General features: G+C 40.2%; 1 protein-coding gene across 1 annotated transcript in view; it reads left to right on the forward strand.

Moving 5' to 3' along the window:
* CALCR (calcitonin receptor) overlaps positions 1-22,707 on the forward strand; it is a 131,535-nt gene that overhangs the window by 94,787 nt on the left and 14,041 nt on the right. The window contains exons 7-10 of the mRNA XM_042889340.1: positions 5,941-6,067; positions 16,455-16,608; positions 20,521-20,581; positions 20,679-20,745. Coding sequence (XP_042745274.1) covers positions 5,941-6,067; positions 16,455-16,608; positions 20,521-20,581; positions 20,679-20,745 — 409 coding nt within the window. The remainder of the gene's footprint in view (positions 1-5,940; positions 6,068-16,454; positions 16,609-20,520; positions 20,582-20,678; positions 20,746-22,707) is intronic.

Raw genomic sequence — 22,707 nt, forward strand, 5'->3', positions numbered from 1 at the left:
AAAAGCATAAAGTACTTTTAGACCTGCTTAATTACGTTCCCAGTAGACTGACAAAAGAGCATGACTTTTATAGATAGGTCACAATTAATTATTTCTTTTTATTTGGTTGACATTTCTATAAAACTGAAATCCAAAAAACCCCAAACCCATCTAATCTATCAAATTGGTAGTCAAGTATAACAAATAAACCAAATACTTTTTTTTTCAGATCTTAGTGACCAAGATAGTAACTGTGAATTATGAACAGTTTCTAAATTTACATTTTCCCACTCATGCCAAATCATGAATTCATATGTGCTTTGTTTTCAAAAAAAGCAGGATTCATTCTCCATGAACGCAGTTTTTCACATTGGAATTTCAAAGTCTGTAAGGGTTTTTTTTTCCTATTCTTTAATCTTGTAGCAGTAACTTAAAACAAAGGGTATTTCTGTAATCACTGGAGTTTTGTCACCAGTAAGTCCAAGTAATCAGAATGAAGTACACCCAGTGCGTATTCTGTCACAACCATTTAGTTATAAACATTTCGTATGACTCTTGTAGTACAGAGGTTTTGTATGTCTAGACTAAATGGCATTTCTTAAGTATCTTGGACCTGGTAGATTTAATGTGTTGCATCATAACTGAGTAACTTCGGTACAACATGAAGTGCTTTATATGCTGGATTGTAAGATATCATCAACTTCATTAACTGAACTTCTAAGATGTGTGTTTTGGCCGCAAATAGAAATATGAAGATTTATAGAACCCATCATTACATAGCAAACACAAAACTCCTGCTTAAATGTATATAGCAATTGTAGAAAATTGGGTTAAAAAGATGCTCTTGCTGAACCTCTGCCTCTAGAGAGCAAGGGGTAGTTTGACTTTGTCTTTAACAGTCTGCAGTGAAAGTTGCTCCATGAGACCCCAAATACTTGTTCCAGTGCTTAAAGCAGTTATAGTCTCAAAGACCCTGCGTTATTTAACTCAAATTTTACATGAGGGACCTCAGCCTATTTCTGGCCTCAACTTTGATTTATATTACCTTTGCAGTCTTTTCTGAAAATGCACTCCTTACGTCTTATGATAAATCCATGTACAAATCTGAGAAATATATCTGTTAACAGGTCAAATATTATGGGTTAATTATTCCAAATACATTCTACTCAATAAAATCAAGAGAATAGCTGAGCCTTTTGCATCTTTTTGGCAGAGGACAGAATTCCTCTTGGAGATGGTCAGGAAGTGGTATCTCCACATGAAAATGCAGAGAAACAGAAAACAGTGTTTCTATGGCAGAATAGAAGAATGAAGTTATTTTTAATGACAGTAAAATAAAGTAACCAATACTGAAGTAATGTAGTTTCAGAAGAGAGGTTGAGATAATCCATAACTCAGGTGAGAAGTCATGAGTCAGAGAACAAGGGGACCTGGATATTCTGAATGAATTCAGTCAGGCTCCAAATATTTTTTACCGGATGGAGCACAGCAGAAACGTGATAGGACTGACTTTTATATTTTGGTTGGATTCATAGACCTATGGATATATTCAGACTGTGTGCTTTCTAGTAAACATTGTCTCAGTAGTGTTATGTAAATCTTCTGCCCAGTTACTTCAGCTGCTGATCCCTGAACAAGTTCACCATGGATGAGATTAGTGTGTCTTGGAAAAGAGCATGCTTAGTAATATGTGAAACCTATGAAACAGGAAGTGCAACAGTTGGACTTTGCATAAGCTGTAATAGGAATCTGTAAGATTATAGGCTCAAAGTAGGTGAATAAAAAATATGGGTTATTAATCCTGGTAATTTCCAGAGGATCAATTTGATGGGTGGCTGTGATATCATGTTAATGGGGTATAGAGGTATCTAGAGATTGTCTAATGAACTGCTGAATTCCCATTTCTTCTAAGAAATAGAGCAAAACCACAGCTACAGTAGTGCATTGAGAAGTCTGGGATCTGAAATCTTCTAGCCAGGCTCCAGAGCTCTTTGTGGCTGTCTGGACAGGATTTGGTTAAAATGCCTAACCTAATTGGTCCAGAAAGGTAATTCCATACTTCTGGGGCCTTGCAGTGAGGAAGGCAGGTTCAGGTTGACTCAGTGTTAGTTCTGAATCACTGACAGCTCAATCCTGACATTCCCAGGCCATGCTGAAAGATTCATCTGACAACAGCCTTCCTGACAGCAGTATGCCTCCCTCTTTCCTCCTCCTCTGCTTATCCTTTCCTTTCAATTAGTAATTTGTAACACAAATATTACAGGAAGAAGTATAAAAAGGGATCAAAACAAACTGCTACAAGATGAGAGGACAAAGAAGAAACCAAACTAAAATAATAAGGAAGTAAGAGTAAAGCTGCATGGGAGCAGTCTTCTTGTTATCTTCAGCTGTCTTCTCCCATCTGGATATGGCAGTGATAGATTATTTGACCTTCAACAGAATGCAAGCTATCAATCAGACAGTCAGTCAAATGTAAGAGATGGTTTCGGAGCTGTACAGTAGCCTTTGATCGTAGACATGTCAGTTAATAGCTCACAGAGGTTTCTGTTTCAGAATGTGAAGAAAAATTCTTCCCGTATATAAGCAGTCTTTCCTGCCAGAGGTTATTCTCCTTTGAATTTGAAGAATCTAAATTCATAACTATCTGGCATCATAGATGCCAGATACAGTACTTTTGGAAGGAAATATTGAGACAGTGTTGGTGAGCATTGATAAGCAATATTTATTTATGATAGGAAACAAATATTCATAAAGCAGTGTGCCCAATAATTACATGCATCTCAACGCTACTCCCATTGTCTTACATGATAAAAAGGAAAAAAGGGATACCTGACTCCAAATCACTTCCCGTTTAATTATTAAAACAAAGATATTTTTGTAAATATAACTGAAGAGTATAGTAAGTTTAGGTCTGTGAGAACAATAGATGTTGTGTTGTGAATGTACCTGCCAGTACCATTGTTGGCAAAGCTTTTACAGAAAATAGAAGAAGGATGATGTATGGAAGGATCAGTTGTAGAAATTTGTTGAGAGTTTTCTCCAAGGAGGACGTGGTAGAAAACATGAAAATAATTATTTGAAAACTAAAAAAATCTCCAGGAAATGGAAAATAACTGACTGGGTGTGAAAATCAGTGCTCTCAATGTCCGTGATTGAAGAACAGTGACAGATTCACAGAATAGAAAGAAAATAGTGCGAAAAATGCCTTGGGAATCAATATCATAAATGCAATACAAAATTGGGGGTAGGAACTCAAAAATAAGGGTGCTTGTGTGTGAATAGGATGTCCTATCTCTGTTAAAGAAAGTACAGGAAGCATAGGAAGAAAAGTAAAATGAGAGACAAATGTGCAAATCATAGGAGATACTGAAAGTCAGAGACACAACTGATAGAATCATAATGACATAAAGAGAGATGGAATTTTAGGTCTGGATGATTAGCTTAGTTGTGCCTTTTTGCATAGTGATTAATAAAGCTGAATAGGGAACGTACAGAAAGTTGAGTGGAGGATGGGCATCTTTCAAAGACACCTTTAAGGAATGATTAGGGAATCTGGAGAAGAGCCAGAAAGAGAGTCAGAGGAGAGTACCAGTGGTGACTGTCAAAACCAGCAGGTAGAATGAATTTGGGTTTTGCTAGGAAGTGAATATCACAAACTGCTGAGCACAGGTTCATGTGCAGGGCAAGATGGGTAGATGGATAAGATTGGAATTGAAAAAGAGGGTTTCCAGGCAGAATTGCTTGCAAATTTTCAATGAGATAAGAGATAAATAGGAAAAGGGAGGTGGAGGTATAGAAGATAACAAGTTGGACCATGAGTGCAGCTGAAAATTAGTGAAGCCAAACTTTCCATTATAAGTGTAGATGCTGAGAAAGAGAGAAAGATGAGAAGATTGGGCAAAAGGAGTTTTCCTCTAAAGGCAGACCAAATGAGGAAGGTTCCATTGTCATTTTAATGGAAAATACGAAGGGTCAGGTAATTAAGTGAGAATAGAGAAATATACACTTCATGATGCTGTTCGATCATTAACATGAAAGCTGTAATCAAGGAAGAAAAGTTTGAGAGACTGAAGGAAGGATGATGAAAAGCAGAGCAAAGAGCTTGGACAGCAGATAGAGCAAAATATTTGGAAGGGTATTTCCAATTTTATAGAGAAGTAAGACTGGGAAAAGCCAAGAAAAGCAGGAATGTGAGGAATAACAGGAATGAAAGTGGAAGTCCACATATATGGCAGAGACTATCACATAAAACTGACTATCTATACTTGTAGCCACATAGAGAGGCAGCTGGAGAGACAAGGATCTGCATCTCTGTGGCCATGACCAAAGAGACTGCTCTAAGTGATGGGCAAATCTTGATTTATTGAGGATGAGATGTATGTTATCAGAACTGTAAGAAGACAGAAGGTGAAGTGTACATGGTAGTGTCCCAAAGTAAGTGATGCCAGTAGCACAGACAAAGTGTAATGATAGAGAATGGACAGAAGGAAAGAATTAGGACCAGACAAACACTTCTAATGCAGAGAAGCAGAAGAGGAACATTAGGCTCGATTTGTGATGTGGGCAAATACAAGTAAAATAAGCACAATAGCACAGTGTAGAATAGGTCAGTCCAAAGAACAGCCTGTTTTCCCCAATATTCTATCCTACAGGAGGTCAAACTAAAGGTGCACCTAGCCCTATATCTGGTATTCAACAGCTGCCAATAGCTAATGCTAAAATAATATAAAACCCAGACTAGGGTAAAGAGATACTCTTCATTCTAGCCCCAGGGGCCTCCATCACACGGACATTCTGAAACAAAGAAGATGTCTTGGTGGGTAAAGTAGATAACAAAAATAGTGAGAATTTCAGGATGATGATGACCATAGCCAGCAAGGCAATTTAAGCTAAAGGAAGATTTCCATCCAGTAGCTCACAGAAAAGGTGTAAGAACAACTTAAAGATATGTGGCAGGTCACCAAGGAGGAAAATAAATAAATACATACATAAATAAATAAGGAAGCAAACAGATAAGCAGAAAGCAGTTCTCTGTTTTTGGAAAAGTGCATTCTGCATTAACCTCCATGTACAGAGCAGCTAAAACTCACAGCCAGTGCACAGCTCCAGACTGTGAAAGACTTACATGCATCAGCAGGAAGAAATATTTGCTTGTCTTAGCTGTTCCTTTACCTGCAGTTTTCACCAGCTTTATTTCAGTGATCAGTGACGGCAAACATCATTATCTGTCATCTTCAGGACCACTTTTCTGTAATCAGCTCTGGAGGTGTTCTCTGCTCAGGGGTAGCCAAGGGGGTGGCCTAAGGTTTTTGGTAGGAATTGGAAAGGACAGATGGTTCAAGATAGAAACTGAAGTCATGATTTAGCTGTGCAAGAATTTTGTAACCTTGGGAAATTCTGCTACCCTCCATAGCAGATATCCACCACCCTCCCCATGCTGCTGCTCCCTCTGGGCAGGAAAACAACCTCTTCAGCTGGTGTCAGAGGCATGCAGGATACCAACCCTAATCCCCCTGAAATTTAAGGGGATTCCTACACAATGTTCTCACCAACAATTCCTAAAGCAGGAAATAATATTCATCAGAATATTTGAGAATTTGAGTCTCTCAACAGTTTATTATCAAGCAGTGGTCCTAATTTTTGCTACTTGTGTATCTAACAATTCTCAGGGTTCTGCTTCAGCACTTAATATCTCGATTACCATGAAATAATGAAAAGCATCAAGGGATGAGAATGTAGCTGGATGGCTCTTTGCAACATGGCTAAAAAGCATGTGGTACTAAACAGGTGTAAAAACAAAGCAAAAAAATTTGTCAGAGGTTACGGCTGCAATGCAAGGCATGTGTTTTCCGATTACGCCTTGCCAAAAGGCATTCTTGAGAAATTATTGCCAGAAAGAGCTTGTTAAAGTGACTTCAGAAGAAAAATAATAATTTACAACATGTGCTCCATATTTTTCAGGAGTCTCAGTTGTCAAAGGATAACACTGCATAAGAATTTGTTTTTTTCTTACGTGCTGAACTCCATGTTTACCATTGCCCACCTCATCATCGTTGTTCCTAACCCAGGCCTTGTGAAAAGGGATCCCGTAAGTATTCTTCTTTCTATCTTTACACTCAAATAAAATTATTATGGCTGCATCAAAACGAGGTGTGCCTATTCACCAGTTAATTATAGCCAGGCACGAAGCATTCAGATTCTCAGAATTGACCTTGCTCAGATCTTTCATCCAGCAGCAAAAAGCTTTGAATTTGGTACAAGAGGGAAGAGCCTCAGTCTTGCTTCAGACTGCCTTTCTGAACAAACTTGTGTCAGATCCCCACTTTTGTGTCAGATCTTGTCAGCAACTGCTTGGCATTTCCCAGCAAAGCCCCCCAAGGACAGATGTTTGGGCCGCCCAACTGCCATTTCTCACAAGCATGCATGATGGAGAAGGGTAAGGATGAAGAGGGATATAACTTTTTTCAACCCCTCCTCTCCCCCTGCAAAAATCTGTTTGCTGTGTTCTTTCTTAGGAAGTGGTAAATCACAGCAATAGCAATAGTTCAGTCCTATCAGAAAGCAGCACAACCCGAGCCAGCCCTCAGCTGATAAATATGCATGGCAGATCTGTTACCCAGCTCTGACCATGCTAACAGAGTCATTGCCTTGCTCCTGCAGTCCTGGCTGATGCAAAATTAGCTCAAGCCTTGGAATCTCTCAGGTTTTGTCACAACACCAATCAGCTTGTCTTCTAGTAAGGGCTTTCAATTATGGCCCCAACTATTTATCTGCTTCTAATTTTGTGAAAGCAATTGTGCTAATAACAATTTTTTATTTTATCCAATCGTGTCTCTCAGATGTGCTCCCAGTTGAGTAAGCTAATTAAAGCAGGAAATATATAGACTAGAGAAAAGATCACCAGTCACAGAGACCATCTGGAGGTTAAAAAAATAGAACAGCAAAAGAGTAATTAAAACATCATACTTTGTTCCTCCTTACTGCATAGTACATATCCTGTGCAAGAGAAGCAGTGAAAATGCACTTGATATTTGAAAATACAATGCTGGCACATAGTATAGCACCTAAATGGAAGTAAGATCTTTATCTTGGGGTTAAGAATGATACTTCCTGACAGCAGAAGTAAATTATCTGAAGTGGTTTAAATTAAAATTTGAGCCACAGCAAGAACTCTTGTCCTGTAAAATTTCATTAAAAATCTGTATCCAGTGCCTTGGGGCTAGATCCATCTTTGGAGTGAAATCTTGACCCCAGTGAAGTCAATGACAAAGCTCTCAGAGGCTTCATTAGAGCCACATAGCCACAGGACAGACAGCGGGGTGCTGAGCATCAGCTCACCTAGGTTGCGATGGCAACAGGCTCTATAGAATTGCCATAAGCAGTCACCTGTGGCTCAGAGCTTCACAGCTGCAGGCAACTTCCAGGCCTCCTAGAGATGGCCTGGGAGGATGAATACACTCTGGTCCCGAAGAAATCAGCATGTGGAAGTTGGCCAAGCCAGTGCCCTTCACTGTTAGGCACAGCTGAGTATAGCTGAGTTAGTTGGCCTGGCCTCACCTCTTCAGCTACATACTGACTTAATTGCTTTGATGAACAAAGGCCTTATTTTTCACTTTCTTCTTCCAAACACAATTTGCATGTGTTTGACTCAGCAGTGAACTGATGTCTAGAGTTGAGATACAAACCTGGGGAGAAGAGGAGCTGGGATCTCGTCTTTTTGGTCTGTAGTCAAGTATGGATCGAGAGTACACTCAAAGGAGGTAGCAAGGTAATGTGTTCAGACCAAACCAACGTGTCTGCCAACATCATTAGAAAGTGTATTCTGTTTTTGGTGCTGATTAACAGAGAAAATGAAGACTTTATAGTTCGTATTTTTCTACACCTGCTCCATACTCTGCTTTATTGAGTCCATTTTGATAGGGCTACTTGTGACTTCCTGTAATGTGCTGCGTTTATCCAGTTTCTTCCTGTGCATCTTCTGAGCTTGACAGTCTTGTGTGTGTGGCTCCTACCTCAAATATATGTACGGAAATACTGAAGAGTGTGCAAGGAATTTTGGAGTCACAGATACCTCATATTTATGGTCACACTCAGAGGTGAAGTTCATGGTATTTAATCTGCAAAATAATAAATGTGTTTCCACCTCAGTAGCTCCTGCTTTTTTTTTCTGCCTAAAGTTTCACAGCCAATCTTAAATATGCAATGTCATGGGAAAAGTACTTACAGTGAATACATATTTATGAGGATATCAACAAATCCATATCATTTGCAAAGAAGAAAGAAGGTTCTGTTAAATAACCAAGAGAAAAGACAGGAGGAGCAAAAGAGGAATTTCATCCCCAACATCAAGACACCCACATTTTCCCTGAATCTGAATACAGTGTGTGAGAAAATCCAAAGTGTCATTTCTATGAGATATCATAATGCATCTTTACTCATGTATGGAAACTGCTGAGTCACGGCCTGAACCTCTGATTAATCACCTGAGGTGAGCCTTGAGTCAGCCAGAGGAGCACAGGTGAAGGCAATTCTCCTGTGCTACCAGAAGGGGTGGAGCCTGGCTCCATCCCTCCTGGACCTATTTAAGAGCTGGCTACCAGAGGGGAAGGATCTCTTCTGGAGATCCCCTCTTTTGGTATCTTCTGGTGAGCTCAACCCAAGGGTAAGCTCTTCCACTTATTCTCTTTTGTGATTGTTGTCTGCTTTGCCTTACTCTCTTGATTATATTGCAATTATAACATCTTGATATCTATTGATTATACACAATTATATTGTGATTATAACATCTTGGTTATACAACTCACGTATATTCTTCTGCAAAGATTTGATTGTTCTACTCACGTAAATTGGTAACTCAAACCCTTTCACATCTTAATTCAAATTTTTCCTTTTTTTTTTTTTTTTCTTTTTCCTGTTTTCTGGTTATTTAATTCTCTGTGTGTCTTTCTCTCTCTCTCTCTCTACAAGATTTATCTGGAACTGAAATTATGGAAGAGAAAGATGTGAGCCTAGATGGCCATATAAGAAGAAGCAAAAAAAAAAAAAAAAAGTTTGGGGCACTTGAACAAAAAGAGCAGGAACACATGCACGAATACTTGTATATATGTATTGAAAACTGTTGTATAAGATGATTATTTGCATCTTGTATATGAATTAGCAACTGCATTAATTATACTGTCACTGAAACAGACTTTGTAGGAAGGCGTGTCTTCTTTTTTGAGAACGACCTGCAGAAGAAGAGTTGTCTGTGAACAACGCATTATGTTCACTGTTAAAAAGCCTAGAAATAAAATAAAACTTTGCTGCCTAATCTTTTAATATAGCCTTGCATATCAGATCTGTAGTTCTCATTTTTTTCTTATTTCACAAGGCTAGTAATTTTAATACCAAATACTTGAGATAAAGAAGCTGAGATAAAGAAAAATACAGCTAATGACTAGAGGGATTACTCTGCTAATGAGAAACTGACAATTGAAACTGAATAATTGATCTACTCTGTGGGCACCACAGTGTTTGCAGATGAGACCCAAGTCAGTAATGGCTCAGTAATTAGATAGAAATGCTTCTGGAAAAGCTTCAAGAGATCTCATTGTATTTTTATCACTTTGTTGTTCTAGTGGAGAGATTACCTGATTTCTTCAGGCATTTTCTAGCCCCTTCATCTTTCATATAGCAGTTTTTCCCTTACTTCTGACATTGTATGGTGTGAAAGGTTCAATTTCAACTGCAGTTTTGTGGAGCCCATAGCAAGAAGCAGTCCTCCACTGGAAGCTCTTGGGAGCCTTGTGTGGACTTAGCTCTTGCTGAGGTAGACATGGGACATGGAATGCTGGAAACCTTCTTGCCTCCTTTTGTAGATAAACATCAAAGATTTTGAACTAGTTTGCCACTCTTCCTGCTGGTGCAGCTTGTTCTTCCTCCATCTAACAGGGCCAGCAGCATGTAGCCCCCTCCCATTCCCAAGCATTTCAAATTAGCATTACAATGAGTAAAGCAAGGTCATGGTAGTAGTAATATTTAAAAAAAATTAGTACTGTCATGGAGACTAGAGCACTATAAAAAGTATCACCATTGACTAGTTCAAGTGAAAATCTTCACTGCCCAAGCATATTAGGCATTCCTCCCTATTATAGTAGAATAGTGGAAATAAAAAGGAGTTGTGTAGGAAGATAAGTCTGTGAAGTAGTTATTGTGACTTGTGGGGTTACAGCACTGTTGGCTTGCCCTATTCTCAAAGGAATAAACAGGGTATGAGAGACAAGAATACAGAGGAGATTCACAGCATTTCAGCAACAGTGTTTGCGCTATTGCACCAATTTTTGTCTCTTGCTATTTTCTGTTCTTTCTGATGTAGGCTGAGAGAGCCTTAGCCTTTTAAAATATAGGTTTTCAAATGAGAGATCCATGACTTACACCAGGGAAGATAAGTGGAAAAATACTGGTCTTTGTGGCCGACAATTGTCAGCAGTCCCCTTGGGAAGCTGCAGGATGGAGCTCCACAAAGGATAAGTGTGTTTTGATCCTTAGCGTTGTTTCCTGTGTTATGCTCAGGGTTGAGCTTCAGGAGGCTCTGTTCTTGTCAAATTAAATTGATTCTTCATTAAACTATTTCCAGAACTTTCCTGTCCCTTTTAAAGAATCTCTGGAGGTTTTCATTTTAGTACATTTTTTCTTCCTCCTGTTTCCAGGTAGAATACTTACAGGGATCTCTGCAACCAGTGCAAGCCCAAAGAGATGACTGAAAGCTATTCTAAAGTATAATACGAATTCAGAACTCCTCAGAACAATCAAGTCTTCTCCCCACAATGAAATTCAGAGAGATTAATGCAGAACTCTGACAAATTTTCAGGCTGGAATAATATCTGCATTCATTTTAAGACAGAGCTGTCAGTGTCTAAATGGCATGAAACAGAGCAGTAATTCCCATCATTTTTTCCCAAGGTCTTTATATTCTTGTTTATATCCTCAAAACTCTCAGAGTAATGGAGAAAACAAAGCACTGTGTAATTCTGGTGGTGTCAGATTCACTAATGTGATGTGCCTTGCCATGCCCAGAAGATGAAGTATGGATGATTAAAGGATGTTCACAGCATTCAGAAATTACACTCCTGCGAAGAACATTTGTGGTTTTTATGGAACAACTATATCTGGTCTGAAGTCAGCCAGCCACCGCCTCTGAGAAAGATCTGAGCTTCCACAACAAAGTTATTCCAGTTATTTTCTCAATTGTAAGACACCATCAAATTAACAGCTGGCCTCAGGGGGGAGGAAAAACAATTTAAGATACTAAATATTTATTTTGGGACAAATTTCCTCATTTTCCTTTCCTTAGTAATAATTTGGAAATTATACATTGCAGTTGCTTTCTCTTCTTTTAAAGCAGTATCTCTTAGTAGGTTCAAGTATCTCAAAACAGTCTCAAAGGGGAGGACAATAGCTTTCATGTAGCCCAGACTCAAGGTATTTCCATGTCAAAACAACCCAGGCTCCATCAGACTCTTCAGATATTATTTCTGCAGTGTTTTCCCAACATGTGACTTCTTACTTGGGAGAATGAGTGTTGTTTCCCTCAGAAAGGATCTTGTGCTGCAAAATGCATCATGGTCCTGCAGTTGAAGGCCTCAGACCCTGGGGTTTGTTCTTAGGTTTGAGGCTTGCATCTTTTCTGCAAGAAAGGCCAGGAAGACCTACAGTCTCAGCATGGATGGAGACCAAACTGCAGATTCAGCTGTCCCTGTGAAAAGTCTGTCATGCTTCTACATTTTTACATACCTCCACTGTCTGTGGACCCTGCAGGTCCTGCCACTGTGGCAGTGAGAAGTGAGCACCCAGAACAGCTGATACCAAAATCAAAAAAATCTCTGCATCTCCAGTCCCATTTAACACCTTTCTTTAGATTTCCTGATTTTGTTTCCTTGGACATCCTTCTTAATATACAGCGTGTTTAGCAGCTCCTTAAGCTCATGGGACCAGCTAGCATCCAGATGGGAAATTTTGCTGCTCAATAATACACCTTGCTGATACCATCTGACCCAACAGTCCTCCTACCTGGCCACGGTGACCATGAGAAGCCATTAGGGCTTTCACAGAAGATTGTCATAGCAAAGCACTTGCTGGCTGTGTGTGCAAGGTGTGTGTATCCACTAGAGATTTGCCCCAGCTGAGGAAGCCAGTTAAGCACAAGGAGACTGTACCTTGCCCTGCCTTGCTCCCTGCATACTGCAATGCTGGGTTCACCACATGGACCCCGTAGGACTCCAGCCCTATCCTGCTGGGTTCTAGGCTGCAGCCCCAGGACAGTGACTGCAGCTGGGAGGTTGGGGTGTATGGATACGGCTGTGTAAATCACTGCCCATGATGCCTAATTCCAGGCTGGCTTCTTCTCGCAGTGTAGGCATGGGTAGGGATGCTGTTAAAAATATCCCTCGATGCTTAATTTCATATTTTGCATTCTCGTAACACAAAACCTAGGAACCCTCTAAGCAACTGTGTACATTTTGTTCTGCAAATGGTTTAAAAGTATATTAAAACATTAATCTTAGCCTGAGTCCCTGCATGCCAGCTTTCTGACTGGAACACAGTTTAATGGGTGACTCACAGTAGATATATTGTATAATGGTATGACGTTCTGATAGTCCATGATTTACAGCTACAATGCTTAGCACTGTCCTGCTTTGGAAAGTCCTTTTATTGCTTATTTGTGTAACATATGGATACTGGGAATTTAAGAATATTTTCATAGAAAAGCATTCTAATAACCAGAAAAAAAATGCATAAGGCAGGTCAATAACCAAACTTCAAGTTACTCCTTAAACATGCTAAGAATGTCTGAGAATGCATTTTATTGCCTTCAAACTGACTTGGAATAAATCCTGTCTGGTCTTTGTGGGGAGCAGCACAACCTCTTCTTGAGAAGAGCTGTGCGCACAGGGGGGTTCTACAGACGTGAAGAGAGCCCACTCTGACTGATCTTCAGGGAGGGCAAACACTCTTATTTCCCTTTAAACAGAGAAATGTACAGCTATAATAATGTCCCATGTAGGTGGCTTGGCCAAAAACTAATAACCTTGTTTGGCCTATTCTTATCTATTTATTTCTTGCAAATGTCAGCCTGGGGCACTTCAGTGCGTGGAGAACAAGTGAGGAGAGGCTTCACTTTGCACACTGCCAGGCATCCTGCCCCAGTGGTGATGGGCCAGGTGCTGTGGAGCTGGCAAGGTAGGCTGTGCAAACCAGGGCTCCCAGTTCCAGCCTGTGGCCCTTCAGTCAGGGAAGCATCATGGGAACACAGACACAGGAATCTGGGCGAGTTGCCCTCCCTCTGCTAAAACCTAGGCTTATTCTGACTGAATTACTAGAAAGACCTGCTCAAAATCAATTAGGAGTGGATGTTATGTTTTGTTACTTTGATGAAGGCAGTATTCTGGTTTTTATTTAATTCTGCATTATTGCTGATGCTTTCTCCCTGTCAGACAATAAGGGAGAGTTTAGCAGGGAAATGGCATGTAAGGACCTTGAGTACTGTGTACAGTTTTGGCGCGACAATAAAAGAAAGACAAAATAAAAGGGAAAAGCAGGGAAGATCAGGCTGGGGATTGGGAAAAGGTTCTGCACCAATGGGTGGTCAACCACTGGAACAAGCTCTCCAGGGCAGTAGTCATGGCCCCAGGCTGCCACAGTTCAATAAGCATTTGGACAGTGCTCTCAGTCATATGCTCTGATTTTTGGGTGGTCCTGTGTGGAGCCAGAAGTTGGACTCAGTGATTCTAATGGATCCCTTCCAACTCGAGACACTGCATGAGTCTGCAACCTGTGAGGAGGGGCTGTGCCCTAGCCAAGGAGAGCAGCATGCCAGCAGCATGGCCATGCAATTGCACAATCCTGCATAGACAGGTGGAACTTTGGGACCCTCCTAATAGGCCTGGAATGTTAGCAGTATTTATAGTGCACCAATAAATCCTGAAAAAAATCACAAAGGCCTGCTCCTGAAAGGAGATTGATTGTTTTCTTTCTTCTCCACAAAGTGATTCCAGCATCCTTTTGAAACTTTTCATTTCATACAGCAGCTGAGGTGTTTACATGATTTACAACTCTTTGCAAGATTTGCTAGGTAGGAGCTGTTCTTGCCTGACCATGTTCTATCATTTGGCTCCTTTTTTCCCCTGCAGCTTAAGTGCACACCCACAGACCAAGAGCTGATGACATTTTACTCTCCATCATGAGTTCTAGTGCTAGTAGCAGCAGTATTAGTGCTGTGATAATCCTTTGAATCCTGGATTTGACCATACTGCATATTGTATGAGATACAATGACAGAAAGAGCTTGCATCAAAATGTATTTAACTTCAACTGAAGACAAAACATCTAACCTTTTTTTTTTTTTAAATCTCCAAGTTATCAAGCATGGAAGTGATCAAAGATTTGCTCCCGTATTATCTTGCAATTTCATTTTACTTGTTTCTATAAGAATAAGCTCTTCACAAAACTTCAGAGTCCTGCAGTTTTCCCAGCTAAGGCTAACGTACACTGAGATGTGTGGCTACATTTGCCATGTTTTATTCACACCGCACATGACTCCAGTTCTCATCAGCAACAGGTTGCTCTGATCTAAGAAAAACACTCACTTTATTTCCATGGCAGCACTCAACCACAGCTGAAGCCTGCTGCATTTTTTTAGCTCATACAAAGTGAAGATTGATTTTCACTGTAGTTTGATTGATAGGAATACAGCATAATTCTTTGCAGTGCATTGTTGTGCTTAAACTGTTCACGGTAACTTTTTCAGATTAGTTCTTAAATTAATGTGATGTGGATCCAAGTACTAATCACACGCATCCTTCATGTCTTGCCAATGGCAGTCTATAACTTACTGCATAGCAAGTGATTACATTACTCAAAAGAGTCATGAGCTGTCTGCATAGCCATTACTCTAAAACATAGGTGCTTAATTTTATTTTTAAAGCCACGAGTGACAGTTCATGTGGAGGGCACAGGAAAGAAGGAAATACTGAGGAAATGAAGCAAATTAAGTTTAGGTGTATTGTTCTTCAGGAAACAAAGATGGTTCGTCTTCAGGCAGTATGCTTTCTGTATTTCAAATATTGAGCTACAGATAAAAGTTGCAGAAGGGCTGGCTTTGTTCATGTAGTTAGTTTCTCCCTCATTCAAAAAGTTCACTGAAAACAGCAAATCCTTCTTTTTTTCTTTTTTCTTTTTTTTTAATCCTTTCTCAGCATACTTTGTAGGAACTGTTCAGACACAGTGTGGAAAAACTATGTGACTGCTTTGCTCTGTGTGGCAAGCAGAAGAAATGAAATGAAAAAAAAACAAAAACAAAAACAACAGTCCTTCACATTCATCCTATTTGAATTCTTTTAGCTGCACTGTCAATGATCTTCTATTTTCAGAGCAACAAGCTGCATTGCAAACATTGAAACAGAGCTAAATGCCCATGTTCTGTGAACTGCTCTGTTCAACAGAATCACTATTGAACCTGCTTTTCTGTCCCAGAGGGGCACTGTGAGTCCTCCAAACAGACACGGGGCACACAATCCTCTGCTGAATGGTTGACAAGTCAGTCCTAGCAAAAACACTGCCTCTAGTCCAGGTAATTTAGCTTGGAAGCCATCTGGAGAAGTGAAGGGGAAGGAGTATTTTCTTGTGGATAAGGTGGCAACTGGCATTTTGCCATCACGGAGGGCACCTCAGATGTCCATGTAGCCACTGGTGCTCCCTGAAGAGATCCCTGCATCACCCACCTGCTCCATAGGCCTCCTGGGTACTGGGACATGGTGGAAGCGGATGGACATCAGAGCCTCTCAAAGGAGGGGTGGTCTCCTCCCACACCACCTGGTGAATGGACACAATGTGTTTCTCTCCACCATCTGCTCCCCAAGCAGCTTGAAGTCTCAGTTTCCCATCTGAGCTGCAGGCAAGAACCACTGTCCAGCTTCACAGACTCACTTATCTCCATGTCTTTTCATCTCCACTGCCTGCAAGTACTTGTTCTCAAAGGAGGGAGTTCAGAACTGGGTGTTGCTTTTAGAGGAGTGACTGACTCACAGAAGAGCTCAGCAAGTCTTTGAAAATTCCGAGTAAAGTGAAAGAAATCACCAAACTAGAGCTCTAAGTTATGTCTTTCTCACAGCCTTCTTCTAGAACAGGCTGCTTGTTCTAAAAAACAAATGCAGTTCTAAAAAGCATGGAACTAAGGACTTTGAAGGGAATTTTTTTGCAGAGTACTTTCTGGAGTACTGTTATAATACAATTTTTTACTCTTTTATGAAGGCTTTTTGTTTTATTCATTTCATTTATAAAGTTTAAAATCCCTGTCACTGATATGTGCCAAACAAACCCAGCAAGATCTGGGCATCTGTTTCACTTTGCTTTCTCATAGCATAGAATTATAATTTACCTTTGCCTGCTTAGATGTAGAATGCTAGTCAGGTGTGTGACATTATCTCATTTGCCTGGCAGGTAAGCTGCAAAGTGCTGCAGTTCTTTCACCAGTACATGCTGGGCTGCAACTACTTCTGGATGCTGTGTGAAGGCATTTACCTGCACACGCTGATTGTGGTGGCTGTCTTTGCAGAAGAGCAGCGCTTGCACTGGTACTACCTCTTGGGCTGGGGTACGTATGGTGTGCTTTGTAGCACATGTAGTTGGTGGAAGTTGGTGTAGTTGGTTCAGATATTTGCATTGGATTCATGCTGCTAAGTCATAGCCTAGAACTGAGTTCTTAGGTCCTAAATTTGAGTGCATTTGTTTGTGTGAGTCTAGAGAGTCACAAAAATGTCAACAGCTGTCATTATCTGTTACTTGCTGCACCTTGGGATTTGCTGAAAGAAATGTTTAAATTTTGTTAAGCAAAGCTTTGAGAGTGAAATAGACTGTTATCCAAGTGCATCTCTCATCTGAACAGAACATGTTTAGTTTTGTCACTTTGCATGCAAAAATATTAATCTTATATATAAGCATATTTACTCTGGAATGAGGAGGAAAATCAATATCTGTGTCTATCAATTTGTAAAAATGCAGCACATACAAAGAAAAACCAGAGCTTTTCTGAAACTGAATCCAATATTGGGTATACTTTGGCAGATGTTACTATAAGGGAGAAGATACCATTTTACAGAGGAGTAGATAATGTCTCTGTTCTTATTTTGTCTAACAACAGTGATCTCTAAGGCATTTCAGGTGTCAATTAGCAAATCTCAGTGATATACTATGGGAGAGGTTACAAATGCTATACAAAGTCTCTCTAGTAGCATGTGTATTGACCAAGAAGTCATGTCTAAGTCTCCTCCTTCAGAGCCAAATATGCAGATCACTTCTGTTTTCACTGAGGGAGTTGTTGCCATTTAATTATTAGCAACAACAGGTATATTTATTCTTTGTGCTTCCTGGTTCAGTGAAAGGCCACGTGAATACAACCAATATATTGGAGTGAAGTACCATTTCTTTCACATTTAAATCTCTACTGTAAATTCAGTCCGAATCAACGTTGACAGAAAATCATTAGCAATAGCTTTTTTCCAGCTTGGGAGCTGTGAATTTCTGGCCTCATTCCAATTTCTGGTGAGCCAGGCCTTGTATTGCAAAACCCACTGGTGCACTAAGCGGTAAATGACAGAACTTTGTTCATCATCTCCCTGTGTTATGGTTTTCTTACAATCCCCGACTGAAGCATAAGTAATGTACTTGCTATTTTTCATCCTTCTTGCAAATGTAATGCCTGATCAACATCATTTCATTTTTCATTATTTCATTTACAGTAGGAAAGTGAAAAACAGCTCTCCTGTTTTAACAGAGGGGAAAAATGGGAATTGGTTACATGGGAGAAAAATGAACCTGAATGTTCTGAAGAACGTTAAAACCCTGACTCCAACTGCTAGTTGGACATCCAGTAGCAGATGCTAAAGGATTATAACAGCAAAGCAGAAAGTTGTTTTGTTGGTTGTTTTGTTGTTGTTTTGTTTTGGGGCAGTTATTTGCTTTCAAATAGCTGCTATCACAGTTTTCATAGTTCAGAATATTTGAATGTACAAAGTTTGGTAGCCCTCTGCTTTTGAAAATGGAAGCCCTGTATGAAGAGTAATTTTATACCCTTCCTTCCAGTTCAAACATTTGCTGTCTTCGTGTAGCGTAAGACTTCCTGAAGTACTGTCATTCTGTATCACATTATGCAGGAGAAAAGTGGGCATTAACATATTTTTCTAAGTGTCGTTCACTTTAGGTAATGCATGTTGTGCAACTGGGACAGCTGGCTTGGTGTGAAAGCTTATGAGCTAGCTGAGATATGGTTGAGGGCATTGAAATATGGTTGAAGGTATCTTGATGGGTAATTCAGTGAAGATAACTGAAAGGATGCTCATCAGTAGCTGCAGCATTGTCCCAGAAATAAGCAACATCTGTGGGAATGGTGTGATGATATACTGAGAGAGAAAAGGTTAATAGAAAGCAACACAACTCTGACTGTGAAGTCTGCATCCTTAGTAATGAAACTATGTGGATACTACCACACTAAGTAGTCATTTGCACCTTCTAACTGAAGTAGAAGTCATTAGATCCTATTGCTAATAATTAGGACAACCTGGCGACCCCTAAAGTTTGCATAAATCAGTATAATTCCACTGCTTCCAAAATCAGTACTCACATGGTCTGTCTTCAAATGTCCAGCTGTGTTAATCAATGAAGAGAGAGATGTTTCCCCAAAGGACAGTGCAGAGCAACAGCAGTTCATGCTCTGAATTACAATTCAAAAAATCAAGGTAAATGTACAACACAAGATGAATATACTCATTATTCCTTGTTATAACTAATCCCTACGCAAAACGATCTAGATTATTTTATTTGGAAAAATCTTTATTGATGTTTGTAAAATAACTTAGTCTAAAAAAATAAAAATCTGAGCAAATACAAAAACACTTCCATGAAATGTTTGCAGATGACTGAACGGAATCTGACACAGGTGGATGTATTTGAAGACGGATGCCCTCAGGTGACATCTTCTTTGGCACCTGCTGCTGAGAATGTCCTTTTTCATGTGCTACTGTTTCAGTGGGTCAGAAAATCACCTTTATGCAGGGCATGATAATAGCATCAGGTGGGTGCATCCAACTGCGTTCTGTTCCATCAAGCTGCTTCAGGCTGCTTCATCCACATAAAATTGAAAAGGGAATCACTTATGTGGGCAGTGCTGTAGCCAACTGGAAATGCAATTAAGCATGATTGCCAGATTTTTTTCAAAGAAGACCTGGCATGACCTTCAGGGGTACGGCATACCTTCTCTTGGGATGGCTGGAGTAGGACCTTTTCTGAGTTGCTCAGCTCTCGTAACAGATATATGGGACCTCTGGAGTGAAACAGTGAGGTCATGAGGACACGATAGGCCTTCTTGGTGTTCCCCTTCTCACTGCTACTGGCCCTTTCCAAGGCAAGAGCAACATCTAGCTGCACGGACCAGCCTGCGGCTGGAAATCTGAGCCGTAGATGGTCAAGAGTTTCTTACCTTATTAATGAAAACTTTCCGTTGTGTTCTTCAGATTTGCATGAGAATTTGTTGAGCCAAATATTTTAGGTTAATGCATTTAGCAGAAGAAAAAGGTCCCAAGGCATCAATGTGGAGCAATCTACTTGCAATGCTTTTTACTGTTAAAGAGCCGTCCCTTAAAAATGCATTTTAATCTACATAGTCTGTCAACAAAACTGGATCAAACTTGCTCCATTTCCAAAACAAAAGGACTTTCTGAAGCTGCTACTCCCATAAGGTCACCCTGAGAATGGAAGCTCTTTTCTTTCTGTTCAGATATTTTTGTTTTTCTAAAAAACCATTCTGCAGCAAGAAGCAAAGAAATCATTTTCTAACAGTATGAAAGAGAAGACAGTCCATCATTTTATTCTCCCACAGCTGCATTGTTCTCTGAAGTTAAACTGCCATAAGAACTTATTTTAGCAGTAAAGCAAGTAGCTGTTGCTTAGAGATGCCTGGAGAGTGCAGTGTCCTATTCACACACTTTTTTTTTTTTTACCGTAATCTCACTCCAGCATTGGCTGACCTGTGTTCTGTGGCAAGAACACTGAAGAATTAGTCTGAGTATTCTGTGCCTCTTCTAAAAGTGTTTGTGTCCAAGATGTACACAGCTCGCTGCAAAGGACAGACAGTAGTAGATGATCCCCAGCTGTCTGTATGTGCAAGGCTGTACAAGGTGGGGTCAGTGTTGAAGCACAGGCTCGCAGGTTTCTAGCCTGTTGGAAAGGGAGACTACATACACAGAAAATGAAGGAAGGTAGATGGGGGGGGGGGCCGCCCAGATTGCCACTTAAAGTCAGGATATACACAACTGAGGTATGTTAAGAATGGCATGTTTCCCCTGGTTTAGTACACATTTGCTCAATTCTGCTACCTGTCAGAGTAGTGGCTTCCCTTAAGGTGCTGGGTGAAAGCTGGGACTTCACTTTTTTTTTTTTTTTTTTTTTTTTTATGATCAATGATGTTCAAGCCAAAAACACCAAGGCTGACCTATTCCTTTAATCATTTCAGGGTTTCCTGTAGTGCCAGCTTCAATTCATGCAGTTGCAAGAGCCAAATACTTCAATGACAAGTGAGTAGCATGTCTTTTTTTGAAGGAATTTAGCACTATTTAATTGTGTTACACATTTTGAGTAAATAATAAATTATGTGGTATATTTCTCCTCCAGCTGCTGGATGAGTGTTGACACTCACTTGCTTTATATTGTTCATGGACCTGTAATGGCAGCTTTATTGGTAAGAATATTTGCTATCAGTCATTCAATAATTATTTTAGAAATGCTGTTAATGTGTAGAGAATATAAATTTCTGTACTTCAAGTCTTCTGATGAAAATTTGAAAGCAATTTGTGATTTTTCTCTTTTAAAGAAAGGCTCTCAATACTTTTCATAAATCAGCCAAGGAACCACCTGAAATATAATCAGATTTTGAAGCGAACTGAACTATGTAACTGAGTTTTATTCAGCCCAAGTCCCAAACACATCTCAGTGTGCCATCCAAGATGCGCTTTCGTTCTGTTTGATATTGACTTCTGCATGGATATACCTACAGAAATGGTCTAGCAGATCAAAGAGTATGATGGGGAATGCTGAGAATACCTCTGAATAAAGAAACAACCCTCTGTCTACTAACTAAAAAAAAAAAAAACAGGTCTTTCTGCCCCTTCTTGAGAAGTAGCTTTGCCTATCAGGAATACAGAGAAGCCAGTTCGTCCCTGCCATGTTCAGCCTGCCATGCCTGCAGGATCACATCTGCTGCGGGTTTATTGGCTTGATCTTGACTGCTGCTGTCATAAAGCCAGCTTCTAGGAGAGGCCAGTCAGCCTTTATTTTGATCACTAAGCCCCAGGTCTGCACATTTTAGCTGCAAATAAAAGAGGAGAGGCTGGTTTTATGGAAGCAGAGCAATTTGTAACTGTTTTTAAAATAAGGTGTTATATTTTCTGTCTCGTTCTTATGCTGATTCCTGTTTTAGTTTTCTCTTGAAGTTGTCACTGTTTATACAATGTCCTTCATGATTTGCTACCGAAATCTCATAGTGGTAGACTATGACTCAGGCAGACTCGGAGGAGCTGAGGGTTTTTACCTTTGCTGAGTCTTTTTTTCACCTTCCACAGTACCTTCAAAAAGTTCTAAAAGTGAAGGTTAAGTAGAGGGAGTGAAGTCAGAGGAGGATGGAGAATAAGATTTAGATTTAATGCTAAATGGGATCTCAGAAGTCATTTATTATTCCTTTTTTTTTTTTTTTTTCCAGCAGAGCATGAATGTAAAACAGCTCAAAGGTCTCTCAGTAGCTAAGAAGTTACAAAGTGCTTTGTGAAAGCTTACTGATTCTTGGTTTATTGTTTTAAAAAGGTCCAAGTGAGATTTCTCACATATGCATGGATTTGGGACTATTAAAATACCTATTCTAGTTATGTAATAAGAGGATACTTATTTTAAAAAATGGTTGCTATAGAAGTCTGTTGAAGTTCATAAGCACAGGTGCCTGCTGGTACTGTAAAGGAGTAGGAAAGGCGGCCTGGTTACATACTGGGGAGAAAGGAAATCTGTGATGCCTATGATGTCCTCAGGGCTCATTATCTGCCCATGTGCTTCCAGGCGTATCCTGCCAGGAGCTCTGTGAAGGCAGGGCAATATGGCCCTGTGCTGAGAACCCATGGCTGGAGTCAGGTTTTTAGAAATGACTCTGGAACTCAGATACGTGGATTTTTGGAAGGGCTTTGGCCCTTCAACTCTTTGGCCTTTCTGCCCTGTTCCAGCTTGTTTTGTTACCTATGGGCAGCGTACATAGGACCGCTACAGTCCCATGGAGGCAGAGTTGAGCCTAGGTTTTCTCAGAGCCCTTTGCTCACACAATCCTGAAGTGACAGCACACGTGAGCCAGAGCAGGTCCCTCAGAGAATGTGTGTACCCTGTAGGCTCTGTACGCCCAGGGACACCTGTGGGTTTCTCACCTGGCTGCAGCACAAAGCATGACACCTTGGTGACCTCCAGAGCAGCCATTTCCCTGGGAATAATTCATCCGCTGTGCTTAAACTATGAGATGTTTTGTTCCTTGGAGATCCTCAGTTTGACCACGTCAGTGTCAAAACACTCAGAACTGATCCCTGCCTATCTCAAACATCCATTCAGGTTCCTCAGGCAAGCACATATAGCAACTTAATGTCTGCTTTCTGAAGGTGTTCAAGGTACTCTC

Source organism: Lagopus leucura, unplaced genomic scaffold (assembly GCF_019238085.1).
Source record: "Lagopus leucura isolate 7727_CA_CO unplaced genomic scaffold, USGS_WTPT01 Super-Scaffold_100157, whole genome shotgun sequence".
Classification (NCBI taxonomy): Eukaryota; Metazoa; Chordata; class Aves; order Galliformes; family Phasianidae; genus Lagopus; species Lagopus leucura.